Here is a 20,137-nt window from a genome sequence, read left to right as displayed (position 1 = left end):
TATCGATTATACTGCAAAATAATAACGCCATTACACAGAATACGCTTCAAATAAACAATAGTTTATAGGTGCCTCCGTAATTTGGTAGATTACACGTGCTGTACAAATAATATGGTTAGGACACGAAGGTAATAGAAAGTAATGCGTACCCACGGTGTGTACAAATTGTATGCTGCGAATTTTTGCTACAAACAAATTGTATGTGTTTGAAAAATTGCTCATGTTACGGTTCCGTAGTTTCTTTTACCGTATTATAGAATATTATAAGCAAACGAAAAAATACAAGAATTCATGGTATTGTAACATATGCCTTTAAATCTAGTTGAAGTTGTCAACAGGATTGCTAGCTTTGTGTTCATGTTTTATTTGTAAAACTTGTAGTATCATCTTTGTCATACCACTAAATTGAGGATACAGAGTTCTGCAAAGTACCTATACAAAGATATCTAAAAAAACTACATATTATCTCGTAGACCAAGCAACCCTAAACGGTACTAATAGAATTGATAATCCCTAATTCAATAATTCGATATTTACTGCTAGGAATAAATGTCTCGTGAGAAATATGCATCATTCACCATACACTCGATCAAACTCGAAACGTCAAAATGGAGGCTCTAAGTGAATTCCCTCAAGAATATTCCAAATCTTTTCAATCAAGTTTCTATTTTTTAAATAACTTCAACGTCAGGTCTGTTTCAATTCTTTTCATGTTTCGTTTAGAACTATTTTTGTATTTCGCCAAAAATGTCAGACAAAGAACTCAATTTTTACTTTTCATAAAGAAATTACGTTCCATTTTTAATAGAGAAAGAATAATTGCTGGAAGCCCTCCTAAAACGATGATAAATGTAGACTTGTAGCGCAATCACGAATCTTTGAAACTATCGTTTAAATGTCAAATGCTCTCAAAAATTTTCTGTAATATTATTATGATTTCAGTGCGTTTGATTGTCGGGCCTCCAAAGTCTATTTGATATCGGTAGAAATAAATAATTACTACTCTGAAACGAGGTTCCCAATTGTATTGATGTTTTTAATAACGCACGTTAAAAATCATTTTTTATTTCCAACAATTTATTGTATTATTTTTTTGTGAAACACGATAACCTATCTTAGGAAAGGGTATTTTTGCAACTCATGACAACAACCAATTAATGTAATATGTTGTTTAACAGGTACCTTGAAGGAGATCAGCCGTTCTTAAAGAAGAATTGGCGTTTCTTCTACATAGTACCGTCCATTGTGGTGCACCTCATATCGTTTACCACGCACATGACTATACTCGTGTCTAACGGAGAGATGATACCCGTGGCTTATATGTTGCCTTCTTTCTTGGTCTGCACGCATTGTAAGTATAACGACTTTCGTAAGGGAATTACGTGCCCAAGAAAGAAGAAAATTTAAGCCTTGCAGTGCATTTACAGCAAGGCTTAGACTCTCTTCAATTTAGTGAAGTACCAGATTTCTACTGCAACTTGTCTACGACTCTGAGGGGCGATGTCCTATCGCTTAACCAACGTGGAACTATAGAGAAATGTTGTGTATGAACAACTAATCAGTATTATCAGAACCATTTTTTTAATGAACTAATTGTAAATTTAAGGTGAAACGCACCCATTTTGTTTGTACCGAATGTAGGAATCCGAGCTAAATCTAAATATAAGTTAGTTTACAAGCTGCGTTAATTAGAAAACTCAATTATTTTATTAAAAACGGTACGCCTTTCGTCAAAAAATAAATACTACCAAGTACCCAAGCCATTATTCCTGATCAATAAGGAAAGGAATACCTTTGTCAATTTTCCTCTACTTTCTATGGTTTCAAAGACCCACTTAAAAAACCTCTTTAAGGCAACAAATATATATTCTGAACTACAGTTGGTTACTTAAGCTTTATTGTTACTTCTTTAAAAGCGACTTCACGAAAACGTTTGCCAACATAGTTAATTGAATTAGGCGTTGAAATGGCGGAAATCCTTTATAAATTGGCTTCTTTTCCTCGGAAACCGTTGGAAGAAGCCTCGTGTACTGTGAGACACGTGTTGTTTATTAAATGATATTATTATTTTGAGAATGAAAGGTCTTTGACTTCTGTAGATATGGACTGTTCTTTTAATTTATGTAGATTTGTAGTCACTGTTTTTGTATAAAGTTTGCATTACGTTTATCTCATATGACCTTATTAAGGAATATTGAGCAGTTTTTATGTATTTTACATACAGTTAGGTTTTTGGTTACTGATTAACAAACTTGGGGTTTGTGCAAAAAACAACAAAAACACTCTAAGACCTTCAAAATAATTACAATCTCCAGAATTACCTCACAGATGCGTAATAATTAGGATTCGAAACTTCTAAGGTAGACTTGTAGGTCGTTATAGACAGGACTGACGATGCAGATGGCAATTACAAAATTTACCTGCTTCTAACACGGAATCTTCAATTACAGCAATTTTCAAATCACTGATCATAGTACCAAAGACGGATGAGATCTCGACTATCATAAGTGATCTTGGACACTTGTGGAGGACAAAATATACTAAAGAACAGAATGACGAGAAGAATGAAATACTTAAGAAAATCAACTACTGTAATAGAGGTAAGTTTATACAGGATCATCATCCAGTGCGCTATATTATATTCTGTAAAAGCGTGTTTTTGGGTTAAAAAAGGCCTATCTGTAATAGTTACCTCTGAAAGAAGTTATTTATTTCTCTCTGCAGCCGGCTAGAGTGTGGTAAGGTTTTTGGAAAGACTTTCCAATGGAAATTAGAATGGAACTGATACGTCATATTCAATTAAATGACTTTTGCTTATCTCTTATTATCAAATTTATTTAACTGGCGCGGCTTGTACAAATATTACTAAAATGCTAAATGGATCTTCGTCGCAACCTCGGGTAACAAATATTGTATATTATCATCGCGGTAAAGACCCGTTTAGAATTTTAATACCATTATCTAAACCATTAAAATTATATTTCAGCTACCTACTGGATCACAATTCTCGGTTCAGTTCAATACATGTCATCACCGCTAGTTGAGACGGTGTTCCGTACATTTGTGTTCAAACAAGAGTGTGAGATGCTTCTGCCTATTGCTGCTGCTTACCCCTTCAACCCAACGAAGAACTGGTTCATTTATCTGGCTGTTTATGTGTTCCAGGTTTATGTTAGTAAGTAAGCCCAAATTTATTCAATAGATCAAGCATTCTCAGGAAGGAAAAGGGTGTGATTTTATGCATAAATGTATCGAGCAAAAGTGGACGCAAAGCATAGTTAGGCAAAACGTTTTATAAAGTTTCTTGAATATTTGGTATATTCTAGAAACTTTATAACAAACACTTTATTTACTGCCTCTGCGGTCTGTTGGTTGCAACGATTAAGTTTCGATTATGGAGTCGAAGAAATTGCTATTACTGTCTTTGCAATTTTCTATTGGAATATCAGTATAAAACAATTATCTCACTTACAGCCAGTAGTTTGACATAGCTGTTTTTTATTATATGGGACTGAGGGTTTTCATACAGCTAAATGTACTCTTTTAGATATAAGAGGCATGAAAATCTAAAAATAATCTTCATTTCAGTGTTTCTCTTTATATTCATATACATGGGATCAAATTTACTAGTGGTGACTTTATGTGCGTTACTTGGCACTGAGTTCATGATGTTGAAAGACGATTTGTCTCAAGTAAAACCGGTGATGAACAGTGATAGACGGAGCGAGGAGTACGACGAGTATAGCATTGAAGAGTTCGTGAAAAGACATCAGAAATTAATTAGGTGAGATTCACTTATTGCCAATGTTCCTGCCTGCAATATGAATGCTTTTAGAGGCTTTATACGCATGGACAGACTTAATTATAATTTCATATACTTTTACACACATAGCAGTTATGATACAAATGCTTCTTCAAGGCAGAATTTTGCAGACGACTGCAGTCTAAACAACGTATAAGGCAGCAATGACATAGACCGAGACGGAAACCATTTTTCTACAGTATAGATTTATATGAAACTGATTCTTACTCAGACTCCATTGCATGTCAGATTGTATTTATTGATAGTCGTGACTACTCGTGATGCTCAATGGGTGTTACAGTCCGCCCTCTCCGTTTGCAGTGGCCTACGAGATTATAGTACCTACGAATTACACCTTTTCGTAACAATATAATAAATTACCTTACCCTAATACAAAAAAATAGTTTTATACAGATAATCTTTTTAAACTCCCACACTTACACATAAATCTAGCTACAGGGGGCTTAAAATACCAAACAGCATCTAAAAATAAAAGCCACATAAATTTTCAACACATTACTTACATTTTAAAACGACAAAATGTCCCGTAACTACTTTTAAAGTAGACTTCTAGAATAAATAACTACACAGACCACGTGGGGAGGCTAGGAACTTTGTCTAGAGCCATCTAATCAATCTCTATTATGGAGGCCACTTTTTCTGGTTGTCTGCCAACTGAACTAAGTTTTTCCGCAGTTTTAAGTATGTTCTTTCTGTTGGGGACCGATGGTGTATGTAATGTAGTAGTTTTTTGGGTTCTACTGGGCTTTATCAGGCTTTAGTTTTTATAAAATTATTTTGAAAATTGTAAAATCTTATCATAGTTTCTTGTCACTACTTTATCCAGGTTTTTAATAGGTCCACTACAGTGTTCCACTGCCGAAGAAAGGTCTTTTCTTTCTCCCTAATTGCCCTATCCTGTCTGTCTGTGTAGCTATTTCTAATTACACTGAAAATAACAATATGCCCAGACTGATGTCCTGATACTTGGTTTATGTAATAGGGGAAAAAGGGAGTGCCAAAAATAATAATGCGTTTTCAAAAATAAATCCTTATCAACTATTAATATTTATTTATATTGTCATTATATATTAAAAGAGCACATAATCTAGGCTGATCGCTTAGTTTCTTCACATTTAACGCAGCGGCAAGCTTCATGCTCAGCTTTAAATAAAGCCGTGCACTAATCTCCCAGCTTTTAAATACGAGTCCTAGGAAACTCATGACAATGGCACTATAATGTTTTAGCATGAAATTAAAGATTAAAATTCAGTTTCACAAGTTATAGATACATGTTGGATAACCTATATGATAGATAAAGTATGTGTAATGATTGCCGAAATTGCACATGATAAGCTGATGAAATCGACTATAAAACAAATTTTATAGTGTCAATAGGCTTACCATCAAAACTACTGGCAACAAAAATGTACAAAAACAATCGCCATTTGCGATAAACAAAGCAAACAATTCACATTCGCTATCTCACTCTCTGAGCCTATATGCCATATAATAGAAAGAGACATAAATAAAACAGATATTTCATTTGTTGACAGGTTATCTCGACAGTTGGATAACGTGTTTAACCGAATGATATTCATAGATCTATTGTATGTTGGGATAACGACATGCGCTTTTAGTTTTGCGGGTGAAGTGAGTATTACTGAGGGATGTTATGGTTATCCGTAACCGTAACCGAAACTAACCAAACTAATTTTGAAATACAGGGTTATTTCTAAAGACCAAAAACCTTATTAACAAGTGGGTAAATTAAATACTTATTTATTTTAGAAGAAAATATCTTAGAACAAAACTTTATGCTTATGATGTTATCTAGTTTAGCGAGGTTTTTATTTTTTTTAAATAACCTTAAAAATTCGGATATATTATTTAGTGATTAAAAATAATTTTCTACTCTGTAACCGACTTTATTCAAATATTCGTATCCGTATTGAATATACATAACATCCCTAATTTCTATGTGTATTTTATAACAATAGTGTCGTCATTATTCATAATTAACTGGTTCAATGATTCGGTTAACATTGAAGCCTATGACGTGAATGTGATAGTAGTTTACAGTCATATGACGCAAAATATATTTAATACTTTGGATTCAACGATATCTATAAAGTATTTGGACTAATAGAAACATGATTAGAATGGAACATAGATAAATAGTCAGCAAACGGAAGAAGCTAGGATTCTTGAAAGTTTTAAACGATGAGGTTAAACATGAACGTTGATGAATAATAAATGTGCGACTCTATAGATAATTATTCACCTATTAATATTATAAATAAGAAAGTTTGTGAGGACAGATGTTATGTAAATATGTATGTTATTTTTTTACGCAATTACTAATGATCGGATTTTATGCAAATGTAGGACATAGTAAGTTCATAACCTGAATTAAACCCAGGATATTTTCTGCCTGAAAAATAATTTCCACGCGAACGTAGTTGCGTGCAGAAGCTAGCAATAATGATAAACAGGGAAAAATGCGTAGCACTATCGTAAATTACTTTTAGTGGACGGATTTTCTTGTAGTAGAGTAACCTAACTACCACTTCACAAACAATTATCTCTAAAAGAAATCTAGTTCATGTCTACAATCACGACGGCTCATAACATTTACTCTAGTAAAAGCCAGGTAAGTATTTAAAATACTTGTAGACCCCTGAAGCCTTAAAAATACTTCAGACGGCTACTCTGAGGTCAATGAACGGATAAGTATTTTGATTAGAAATTGGAAACTTTCGGGTGTGGGTGTGTTGACCTTCGCTACTCGGGACACATTACCGTGATTATAATTTGTTAGTATATTCAGCAAAAATTCAGACTATCGAGAAATTATATGTTATATACTAATAAATATAGGCATTGCTCCATGTCATTGACCATACCGTCAAGATATCGACTCCTCGACCACTTTTGTGAGAGGCAAGCATTGGTAATATGCATAACACTATCAATACATATAAAAAAATATAATTTACGATACAAGAAAGTAGGTAGATATTGTGATAAAACCTTGCATGCCTTTAAAGTGGTTATTGATGAAATCCAGTCTCTTAGTCGCCAAAGACACAGCCCTAGCCTTTCTCGCATTACAGAAGGAGGACCGATATGCACTGACCATAGTAAAAAAGGAGAAAAAATTACAACTATTAACTTGGGCTTTGAAAATAACATTATGTAAGTTCCTAAAATAGTCACTAGAAGCATTAATTCTCCTTGTGCAACTATACTGGTCAGTTTTACCATTAATTTTCAATCTGGGAACATAACGTTCTTACATAAACGGTGAACACAAAGCGCAGTGCATAACTTGGTCTATTGACCGGACGACCCAGTCACACTACCATTAGATGCACGCAATGAAAACCAACGAGTTCCAAAGCGAACGTCACATAAGTAACGGTTACATAACTTTTGAAAAACCACGATGAGTTTAAAACTTAAATGTACTAGCTTTTGTCGAAAAACGTGGACCATCTTTCTGCACTATAGGTAGATGTCATATACATATTTATAAAATCGTATGCATGTAATAGATAAGTATGATCAATAAAATTTACTCAAAATCATTATTTATTCGCTTACATCAAATACGGTCGCTGATGATAACGTAAAGTAAGTGAATGTATCGTCAATTAATCTTAAGGTAATTAAATTAAAGGAGCCGGCAAACAGATCTTAGCAAATTAAAAAAGATTCAGCAATTGAGGAGTAAAAGCGTAACAGATAGATTGACACAATTCTTTCGCGTTTATTATATTAGATAGTAATAGTTACAAAAATATTCTCGAAAGTAAAATAAAAGATCCACAGAACATTAAAACCAGCGACCATTTTGTTAAAAGTTTGACATGAAATCGAGTCACCTATTTTCTAACAGCGCTTGCAAACAAAACTTCCATATACCTTGTAACTTGTGTTACATCATAAGCTTTGAAAGTACTAGACAGTAAAAGACAGAGCTCAAATAAAAATGTTTCACAACTTTTCAGTACAAAGCATATCTTTGAGATGACTGCAGACTTGCCGATTATGATGTTTTTAGCAGTCCCTTAAAAATACATATTACTGGACATTATACATCATGTTTTATGGGTGTGTGTCATCGTTTCATAGGCCAATCTCATTTACAATAACAAGCTAGCAAGCTATCCAAATTCAGCTGTGTGAAAATAGTTCCCATGACCTTATTTTGTAGGTTTTTAACAAAATACAATCGTCATACATTTTACAATCATTCGATATATAAAATGATGGCAAAGAACTATTTTTGCCTTTACAATATTGATCATTAATTAAACCGTAGGTATTGTATGAACTAGCTAAAGCTATTCTATTTGCCCTAAATATGCTATATTTTGCACTACTTATTTATATATCAATATTATACCAACTCATACGTCTTAACATTAAATCACGTAGTCTACAATCTCTTTAACGACTGTGTCTATGTTTTTCAGTTCGCCCGCGGTCCGACATACACACTGAACAATTACGTAGGGGTCGCATCTTCCCTGTTAAACGTTTTGTATTTGTGTTACTACGGCGAGATGCTCACACGAGCGGTAAGTCTCACATGTATGTTTTAAACATTTTTTGTATATAAAAGTGCTCCAGATTTATACGTTAGTACAGAATTCATATTTAATTTAAAATATAGTGAATATAAATATTTTTATAATTCCTGTAAGCTTCAGCGTTCTTTATTTCTTTGTGTAAGACAGCAGGAGTGCTAATTGTGTATTTCCGTTGACAACTATTTGATAGCCGCTTCGTTGTACATTGTCTTTTTCCTTAAACAATGATGATTGATATTACACGTCAAAGCAGCAATGTACTCCATAGTGGCCATTAATTTGACGTAAAATGGCAGTCATCTGAGATACACATACTGATTATGGTTACGAGTCAAGTACAAACCGCTAGTCTTTTGTGCTAAGGCCGAACATTATACCAATTAAACCACAGCAAGCTTTTAAATAGTCAACATGCATTTTCCTTTCTCTTTCATATCTCCAGGCGTAAAAGAAACAAGACACTTTCTTATATTAAACCTCATATAGAATCATTCACTTTACAGAGCAGTAGTCGGGTCACAGCCGGCTATGCAAAATGCTACATACATTATGTAAACACTAGCTCACAAGCCATTTTGTGTTGGGTAAAAACTCAAGATATTCAACCCCCTAAGGGTAATACCGAGGGTACGAGATTTACCCACTAAAACCTCTCGAAGGCCACCTTCAGTGTAAACTATTTCTGAGTCATCTCAAGAGACCTTTATTTTCTCGAGCAGCTTTTTAACATAGAAGCAAGTGACCATTCAGTGCCACAGTTTTCTAATATACGAAACATTTTCTTGCACATGCTTTCTTTTACATATTTTTCAGAAAAAATACACTGTGACTTTACTCATTTAACTAAAAAAAATATATTTTTGGAAGTTCATAATTCAATACGTCAGAACTACTGAACGGATTTTTAAGAAATTTTGGTGCAAAAATTGTTTACAGCCTTTGATAATGATATCTTTTTACTCTGGGAGTTTTTAAGGGGCAGAACTAAGTCGAATAATAAATTATGATGAATCAACAGCTTTCCAATTTTTATCAAGAGCCTGGTATGAAATGGTAAACCTCTTTCAGTTATGACGGCAATCCATGTTTACAAGAAACTAATATATACAAATAACAAAAAGATACAAATACGATTATTGACTCATGACCGGAAAATAGTTGAATCCATTTTCTGTTGTGTTTTGTTCCAGAGTGCTAGATTAGCAGATACTGCGTACCAAAGCTTGTGGTACGAAGGAGGTACACACTTCAAGAAAGCAATATGGCTTATTATAAAAATGTAAGTGTAAACCTATTGTAAAAATGTTCAAGGCGCCAGACAGGCCAAAACAGTTATCTTTTTGATAACTTTTAAACTGCCAACGGACGCAAATTTTTTTTTTTTTTACTATTTGCCGCACTAAGAATTGCTCTTGTGTCGCGGGGACTTTTACAAACATACAAACAACGGTCACAAAGTACAACCAGACCCAAAACAATTATTTGTGGATCGCACAAATATTTTTTCCGTGTGGGAATCGAACCTACGACCTTCCGACGCAATGGTAGCGGCGTGGCGACCTAAACCACTGCCCTAAAAAAAATATCAATAAGTAGCCACATATGAAATGACCGCGACAAGAGCTGTTCAACCCAGCGTAGTTAACCGACCGTTGTGCCCAACTGGCTATGAGCACGAGAACCTCAATATCATGCTAAGTAGTGCTATTAGAGCGCATGGAAGTTGTCATATTCAAGCTGGCTCTCCGCAGTCTGTGATTCTACAGATTATCACGCATTGCAATTTTTCGATGATGTGTTTCAATAACTATTTCTACGTTTCAGATCCCAAAATCCTTGCTGCCTGACGTCATTGAGATATGCAGTTGTGTCTTTGCACTTATTTACTAAGGTAAGATAGTTTTGGAGAACCTAAGCACCAATTGTAAGACAGATAAAGGCAATTGTACACTTTTATATTGGTTGTTGATATGTTACAACAACCAAATAAAAGTTTATACCTTTGGGCAACTTGTATAACAAAAAGATTTAACGATGTATAAAAGCATTGTGATGAGGTCTTCCATGCCTAAGAGTTCTTTAAGCAGCGCCTGAATAAACGCAATGTCTCCAAGACTCATTATACACTTGTAACATTTGTTTCTACTTGATATTGAACATTAAATTGTATGAAACTACAAATATTGGTCCCAATGTTGGCTCTACAATATAATGTACTAACTAATAGTCACCACAAATGCAACATTCTTGGTACCAAATAACAAACATTTGTCGTTCATATACCTGGGTGTATTATTAAACCTAGGAAAGGAATGACGCGACGAGGGATGACGGACAAACTCATTACGTGTTATCGTAATATCTTGGCTAGGATGGTGTTCAAGGTGACCTGGGTAAAGCTCAGGACAGAGTAGGTACAGCAGTTACTTAATGAAAAGCATTAAAAATTTGGTTAATCACAAAATATATTGTTAAGTTACATACTTTAGCAAATGAAAATATAATTATTTGAATGTTTTTTGAGTATAAATTCCGATTTTCAAATGAAAAGCAAGAATTAACATACTCTATTCCAGTGTTCGAAGTAAAAACGCAATCGAAAGAATTTTAAATCACAATAAACATTAGTTAGCAAAGATCTTTATTTTAAATACCTACCTGAGCTCGGTTTCCGCGCGTCTGGGTAACGATCAGACAGCTTCCGAAATCACAATTGTATCCATACTTAGGAAATTTATGAAAACGACTGCCAAAATTCCATATGATAACCTATCGCAAAGATATTTAGAGGTTGTGGGAGAATTGTACAGAATACTTACCGACTTCAATATAAATTAAAACGCTGCAAGAGTATCATGTATTATTCAAGGCTCTATGGACTACTATATTGTGGCAGTGTCCTTACAAAAGTTTATAGAAGTCCCAAGACCTGTGTTATTATTGCGTCCGATAGCGTTTACCCTAGTTCTGAGGTCTACGTTACCTAACAATTTGTCTGAAACGTTACCTAGAGGCAATATTTTTATTCATGATTTGTTAGTGGTATTCATTATTAAATTATTATACTTAGTTATTAAGAAAAACTCTTCAGGTAGAAACGTTGAGACCATCAAACTAGCGATCCTTAGGGTGTTATCGCATTATATAAAAATAAGTCGGGTTTTCCTTCCTGACGCTATAACTCCAGAACGCACGAACCGATTTCCACGGTTTTGGATTCGTTGGAAAGGTCTCGAGCTCCGCGAGGTTTATAGCAAAGAAAATTCAGGAAAAAATTCAACAGAAAGGCGAAAAAACAGAGAAAATCATTTTTCTCATACAGCGCCATCTCTGATACATAGCATGTACTACATACCAATATTTGTATCGTATTTCTTTTAATATTTTTATTTGACAGCTACTCATTGTAGATGGTGCCGGTGCGTGATATATTGTTTGACAGAGAATTTCATGTGAAAAAACGGTATTGTGTTCAAAAAAGTAAAAAATATAAGTTATTCGTTTCCTAACATTTTAATTGGAAACCAACAAATCAATTACGTGTATTGTGCAGATTTTTATTCGATTTCAACAGCAGGCATTTTGTCTTTAAGGTGGTAAGTTAAACTGTGTAAATTATGTGGATCGTGCATTTGAGGTTAAATTCACTACTCTGTCCATAGTCCAAAATGCCTAGAGGACGACGTGCGAACATCGGCCGCCGCACAAGACATGCAAGCCAGCAACAAGTGTATTCACAGAACTTAAGCGAAGTAAGACAAAATATAATAAGAGAAAATGCCCGATTAAGACAGCGCGTGAGCACACGAAGATCATTGGCATCATACAATCGCTTGGCATTCCAATATGATCCCACTGCGAACTACAGTAATGATGAAAATTTAGATATTGGACCAATGACGACTGTATGCCGATATTGTAATGCGTTAAAGTTTAAAAGAGAAACGGCTGGATTGTGTTGCGCAAGTGGAAAAGTCAAACTGGATCCATTACTTACACCACCACAGCCACTGAAACAATTGTTCGATGGAAGTGATCACGATTCCTACCATTTTCTTCAACACATCCTTGAATACAATAACTGCTTTCGCATGACTTCCTTTGGAGCTAATATCATTCGAGAAGGCGGCTTTATGCCGACTTGCAAGGTAAAAGATACAACACACAGAACCAATCACTCACACTAACAAAATGAATTGCAACAATAAAAACTACATATACACCAAACACTACACCATCACACGATCAGAAGTTACACCGTATTCTTCAACAAATGATTGTTTGCAATTACAGATACAAGGACAAATATATCATTTGCATGGTTCAATGGTGCCATCACCGGATGAGCCGCATCAATTTCTGCAAATATATTTTATTTCGTCGATGGTGGATCAGCTGAATGTGCGTTGCAATATACAGGGAACACAACAGTTAAAGAGACGAATTATAGAACAGTTGCAAGCATTTTTTCACGCTAATAACGCTGTGGTTAATATGTTCAAAACAGCATTGGAACAAATGCCATCGGATACGCACAAATTTGTCATAAGAGCGGATTGTACCCCAACAGGTGAACACGTGCGAAGATTCAATGCACCCACCGTTAATGATGTTGCTGCAATTATTGTTGGCGATCCAACTAAATCGCGAGACATTGTCGTTCAGCGAAGAAGCAATATCATGCATCGTGTAAACGAGACACATCGTTTGTACGATGCGTTACAATATCCAATCATTTATTGGCAAGGGCAAGACGGATACGACATCACGTTGAAGATGGTCGATCCAATTACAGGTAAAATATTCACACACTAATTATATTGCTATTATTGGTTTCTATTAACAATTCATTTAATTTTGCATTTTCAGGTGTATCAACGAATAAAAATCTAAGCGCAATGAATTACTATGCGTATCGTTTGATGATTCGTACACATGAGGAGAATGTCATTCTGAAGTGCCGTCGGCTATTCCAGCAATTCGCTGTCGACATGTATGTCAAAGTCGAGACCGAACGTTTAGCGTTCATCCGATACAATCAGGCAAAGCTACGATCTGAGGACTATATACACTTGCGTGATGCTATTCATTCAGATGGCGATGTTCAGAATGTTGGACGTCTGACGATTCTTCCATCATCATATATCGGAAGCCCACGCCACATGCACGAATACGCTCAAGACGCTATGACGTACGTGCGAAATTATGGAACTCCGGATTTGTTTATTACGTTCACTTGCAATCCGAAGTGGATGGAAATTGAACGTGAGATGGAACCGGGACAAAAACCGCAAGATCGCCATGACATAATCGCCAGAGTATTTCAGCAAAAACTCAAAGTTATGATGGATGTGCTTACTAAGTATCGAGTTTTTGGTGACACACGTTGTTATATGTACTCGGTGGAATGGCAGAAGCGTGGACTACCGCATGCTCATATCCTAATTTGGTTGCTGAACAAATTACATTCAAATGAAGTGGATGACATCATATCAGCTGAAATTCCTGATCCAGTCACTGATCCCCATCTACACGACATTGTGACGACGCAGATGGTGCATGGACCGTGCGGTGCTTTGAATCCATTATCGCCTTGCATGGCTGATGGAAAGTGCACAAAACGATATCCGCGACCGTTAGTTGCTGAAACAGTCACAGGGCACGATGGATATCCAGTTTATCGTCGGCGTTCAAAAGAAGATAATGGTCGAACTATTAAAGTCAAAGTTCAAAATCAAGAGATTGAGATCGGAAATGAATTCATTGTAGCATATTGCCCGCTGCTATCACGAATTTTCGAAACACATGCAAACGTTGAGAGTTGTCATTCGGCCAAATCAATCAAATATTTGTGCAAGTACGTCACAAAAGGCAGCGACATGGCTGTGTTTGGTATTGCGTCGGAAAATGCGAATGACGAAATCAGCAACTTCCAAATGGGCAGATACGTCAGTACTAATGAAGCACTGTGGCGATTATTGTCATTTCAAATTCATGAAAGATATCCCACAGTTGTACATTTAGCAGTGCATTTGGAAAATGGCCAAAGAGTTTACTTCACTGAGGCTAATGCCGCACAACGAGCTGAGAGACCACCATCGACAACATTGACTAGCTTCTTTTCAATGTGTGAAACAGATCCATTCGCAGCGACGCTGATGTACGTTGAAATGCCCAAGTATTACACTTGGAATCAATCAACAAAGAAATTCCAACGTCGCAAACAAGGCACCCCAGTTCCAGATTGGCCACAGGTGTTTTCCTCTGATGCACTAGGTCGTATGTATACTGTTCATCCTAGAAATGATGAATGTTTTTATTTGCGACTGCTGTTGGTAAATGTACGTGGACCAAAATCATTTGCGCATTTGAAAACTGTGAATGGCCACCAATGCCAAACATATCGAGAAGCATGTCAACTATTGGGTTTGCTGGAGAACGATTCTCATTGGGATTTAACACTTGCCGATTCAGTTGTTTCATCAAATGCGTACCAAATACGAACGCTGTTCGCAATTATCATCACCACATGTTTTCCTTCACAACCAATGCAGTTATGGAACAAATACAAAGACGACATATGTGAAGATATCTTGCATCGTTTGCGCATTCAAACGAATAATCCTGACATGCAAATAACCGATGAAATCTACAATGAAGGATTGATTCTGATTGAGGATCAATGCTTGACTATTGCAAACAAGCTACTGATTGAAGTAGGAATGATTGCGCCAAATCGATCGATGCACGATGCATTCAACCAAGAATTAAATCGAGAGCTGCAATACAATGTTGATACATTTCAGGAATTTGTTCAAAATAATGTGCCGTTACTGAATGAACAGCAAAAACAAGTATACGAAACATTAATACAAGCGGTGGACAATAATACTGGTGGTCTATTCTTCCTGGACGCACCTGGAGGGACAGGGAAAACATTTGTCATTTCATTGATTTTGGCCACTATTCGATCAAGATGTGACATAGCTTTGGCGTTAGCATCATCTGGAATTGCGGCGACTCTTCTAGATGGCGGTCGTACTGCACATTCTGCGCTTAAGTTGCCACTCAATTTAAACACAATTGATACTCCAACATGCAATATTTCCCGATCCAGTGCAATGGCAAAATTGTTGATGCAATGCAAGCTCATTGTTTGGGATGAGTGCACAATGGCACATAAGAAATCACTTGAAGCACTTAACTTGACACTGAAGGATCTTCGGCGAAATAACAACATCTTTGGCGGCTTGATGATATTGTTGGCAGGCGATTTCAGGCAGACTTTGCCAGTAATTCCCCGTGGAACGCCTGCAGATGAATTGAATGCTTGCCTGAAGGCATCACCTTTATGGAATAACGTAAAAACATTATCGCTAACCATTAATATGAGAGTTCAACTTCAAAATGATCAAAGTGCTGCACAATTTTCCAAACAATTGTTAGCTGTTGGAAATGGAAAAGTCCCAGTTGATGCGACATCTGGATTAATTACTCTTACCAACGACTTTTGTCGATTTGTAGACTCTCAATTAGCTCTTATTGAAAATGTTTTTCCAAACATTAGTGAGAATTATCAGAATTATGCTTGGTTAAGTGAACGAGCAATTCTTGCCGCAAAGAATAATGATGTACACGCACTGAATTTCACCATTCAATCAAAAATAGCAGGCGATTTGGTGACATACAAATCCGTTGATTCTATAACAAATCTCGATGAAGTAGTAAATTATCCGACGGAGTTTTTGAACTCTCTGGAGTTACCAGGATTTCCACCACATAACTTGCAACTCAAAGTTGGTACAGTTATTATGATATTGCGTAATTTGAATCCACCGCGACTTTGCAACGGTACTCGACTTGCGGTAAAAAGACTTATGTCGAATTTGATTGAGGCAACCATCATTAACGGAAAGTACGCAGGTGAAAATGTATGTATTCCTCGAATACCAATGATTCCGACCGATCTTCCGTTTGACTTCAAACGATTACAATTTCCAGTTCGCCTTGCGTTCGCAATGACAATTAACAAGTCGCAAGGCCAATCGCTTAGTGTTTGCGGGATAAATTTAGAGAATCATTGTTTTTCACATGGACAGTTATACGTTGCGTGTTCACGAGTTGGTAAACCATCCGCTTTGTTTGTGTTAACGTCAGACCAAAAAACAAAAAATGTGGTTTACCAAAGAGCACTTCAATGAATCTTCGAATAATTTGCGGACACGTATAACGCTTCGATTCAGTATTTACTTTGGATTCACTTTCATATACTTAGAGAAGTTCAACTAAATGACACTTCATTTTTGTATTCAAAATGAATTCATTACTGTTGTGAAATGCAATATTTTTTTCCTTTTCAAATATAAAACATAAAAAAATGTTTCTTCATCTCTTAATCACAAAACGAAATGTTACATAAAACGAAGCCATTTGGTGGCGAAACGGAGTTCGCCGGGTTTGCTAGTCGCATTATATAATTCATCAAATTGAATCGAATGTATAATCGACGTCAATTCTTTTTACAATACGAATAAGTAAATCAATCGTTGACCAGAATTAATCAATCGCATCGAATTCTTAGTTGAGGTGTGATTTGGTTCACACCTACAGCACGATACTCATTTTTTTGCTAGTCCAAATCCTTTGAGCTCATTCCTGGAAGCTAATTGAAAGCTTAAACGTAATGTAACTTTGATTTTCGCATAGGATGCACCATTTGTAAAAATAACGTAACGATTACAAGCCATAAACCCGAAAGGTGCACTATCAAAATGTCAGTCGAATATTTAACCAGGATTCTAGCTAAAATGTTACTTAACATTTTCTTCCTTCCGTGCCTAAGTTAATATGCTAAAAAGGCTAGCCCAATTGAATATGTATGAAGAACTATGTTTCATAACTCAAAACAGATGTTCTATGTCTCTGTTGAAAATGAAGCGAGGACTACAACGGTTGTTTGCATTAAGAAAACTATGAAAATTAACATAAACAAGAAATGTATGGAAATGAGGAGAAACTTAGCAGAACCTTGTTTTTCAGACTTGAGGGTGCTAAATTAATTCTGCAAGCATGTTACACAACTCTAAATATAACGAAACAGTTATAGTTAGAGTAGTCAATGCAGTAGTTAGTAGCCACTGACAATGCGTTCGGAGGTCGCCGGTTCGATTTCCGAAACAAATATTTGTACGGTCTAAAAATTGATCTTTCAGGTCTGGTTGAATTTTGTTCTGCTTGTATGTTTGTAAAAGTCCAGAAACATAAAAGAAATCTTAGGGCAGGCACTAATATGTTATTGACTATAGAGAACAAATCATTAATTTTCTTTTTATGTTTTTTCAGGTTGTAAGTACCACCTGGTCTTACTTTTCTTTGATGAACAGCGTATACACCGATGAAGAAAAGTAAACTATATTCTCTGCACACTTATCAATTTTAGTACACAGTAGAACCTTCTGTCAAGTAGTAAAGGTTACTAATAAAATAAAATGAAAAAGTTATACTAGTATTTTGTTTCGCAAACATACAGAATGTTATAAACGAAATAAATACATACAAACCAATACATACATATGTAACCTGATAACAAATAACGTAGCCTTATATCTTCAAAGGCTGCAACCCAAGAGTAATAACCATGTAGAAAAGTAGATCGCAATTGCTGCACCGTAGATAAAACCTTCAAACATATCCGAATTACATATTTCTATCCCATAAATAAATCTAAAAAACGCAATTTTCCGACAATAAAAATACGAATATCTATTATTGTAATAGGCAACCGTTCCAACAGTTTACGGAGGGTTCCAAAATCGATGGAAAACTTCGCGATATAGCCTCTCAAGTATTTACATATCGGATCGGAAAGGTCACAAATGGCCTTAACCATTCATCATCCTAACGTCACTCAATTTTGTTAGCATTATATGTAAATAACGCTATATCCTTTCGAGAAAAACTAACGTTTACGTAACCTATATCAATTTGGTTACGAACCGAATGAAATGGACATCTTTATGAAAGACCTTTTTGTAAATCCACTAAAGGATATAGACTTGCAAGTTTACGTTCGCAGTTCTCTTTCTGTCCGTCTAGCATGAAATTATGCTCGATCAACGTATTTTTTATCGTTTGGGTTACAAGGATACGTTTCCGAAGTTATTTTGGGTTTGCTAGGTAATGTTCTTTTAGTTTTTTTTTAAATGGTTGAAGGATGAAATTGATTTAGATAATGTTGGATCATAAGTTTCGAAGTATATAAACATCAAAGATATTGAAATCGAGAGACTGATATTAAAGAATAACATTATTATTACGCATATTTTGTCTCTAGGAGTATTATTTGAAATATAAATAAACCCATATAACATCAATGATGTCTTTTATCCCGAGGCAAAATGTGCCTACTGCCTGAAATCGAATGAAAGAAATGCAAATTTTTGCGAAACATCGTAACACACTAACTATTTGAAATTTATAAAGAATTCAACTGTAGATACGGTATGTTCGAATGTTCAGTTTATATGTGAACTTAACTATAAACATACCCATAACTCAGTGCTGCGTCATACACTTTGGTAATCACACAAACACTATAAAATAAAACAGCATATAACATCCGAGCACGTTGCATTAAACTCTCGCTACAAAATAATTTAAATCATATAAAAAGTAAACGAAACGAGCACGCCAAAGTTCTGGAAACTCATAAATAATATTCGTTATAATAAAATAACAAACTTATAACGTCATAAATTTTGCAGCAAAAATGCATGCACAGTGTTACTTATTCGTAAAACTTTGGGTAAAGGAAGCAACGTTGTCGTCAAACTTGTACAAATTTGTTTAGACTCCGCCGTTGTGTAGCCCAGAGTGCAGTGTATGCATTTTCTATGATGCGAAGATTTTATTATAACTTCATGTGAGTAATTACTTGCGGAAAGCCTGCGCCGTGGTAAGAGTAATTACGTTAATAAATTACTTGGTTACCGCAATTTCCATGAGTGTGCCAATAAAATCGAATATTCGTTGTCAAGCAAATTATTTCGAACATTTTCAACCAAGGTTTTAATTAACTCTTTGTGTTTTTGTTTTATTTGGTGATAATTGGTATAATGTTTGAGATTCTTATAGGAAAGATTTAAAAAAAAGTCTGTTATAACGATAAAGTAGCAGCTCGAAATATATATTTTTCTTTTCAATAGTCAAACCAATCGACAAAACAAATCTGAATTTGAAACTTCGTTTTAGAATTTAGAATTTTTTTTTTACAATTTCCCTGTCCATTACATCTAACAGGCATTTTTTATCGAATATAATTAACAAAAACCAATAAAATGTCCATTAAATGTTGCCGATTGCATGTTAGCAGTGTATTCCAATCGGCCGAACGAATTTTCCAATCGACTTAAACCTATATTTGTATCAGCTTTTAGTTTTCATTAACGTTACGTGTATCGTCGACCACATATGCTTTTTCCCTGTATTCCTGTACACACGTATCTTTGTTATTGCCAATTTGTATCGATATTACTTTGCTGTGGTTTTCACTTGAATGTACGTATATTTGGCGGTAGGATTCTTGTTTAGGAAGAGTTGTGGTAAAAACAAGAATGAAAATGAATGTCTACAGATTTAGATTAATGTTACATTGTCCATTTGTACTTTAGAAATTGGTTCAAGTACCAACATTTTTGGAAGCACATTAGATTTTCGGCGTTTTTGAGGTTTTTGAACA

General features: G+C 35.3%; 1 protein-coding gene across 1 annotated transcript; it reads left to right on the top strand.

The window, feature by feature from the left end:
• The first annotated feature begins 608 nt into the window (after positions 1–608).
• Positions 609–17,808, top strand: LOC142977393 (odorant receptor 13a-like). Its single transcript, XM_076121271.1, has 10 exons — positions 609–691; positions 1,179–1,351; positions 2,451–2,600; positions 2,987–3,175; positions 3,589–3,784; positions 5,359–5,455; positions 8,284–8,388; positions 9,591–9,679; positions 10,225–10,291; positions 17,743–17,808. The coding sequence occupies exons 1-10, from the start codon at positions 609–611 to the stop codon at positions 17,806–17,808; spliced, it is 1,215 nt and encodes a 404-aa protein (XP_075977386.1).
• Positions 17,809–20,137: the final 2,329 nt, after the last annotated feature.

Source organism: Anticarsia gemmatalis, chromosome 12 (assembly GCF_050436995.1).
Source record: "Anticarsia gemmatalis isolate Benzon Research Colony breed Stoneville strain chromosome 12, ilAntGemm2 primary, whole genome shotgun sequence".
NCBI classification, from domain to species: Eukaryota; Metazoa; Arthropoda; class Insecta; order Lepidoptera; family Erebidae; genus Anticarsia; species Anticarsia gemmatalis.
The sequence above is the reverse complement of the archived record's forward strand: the minus strand, read 5'-3'. Positions and strand labels throughout refer to the sequence as shown.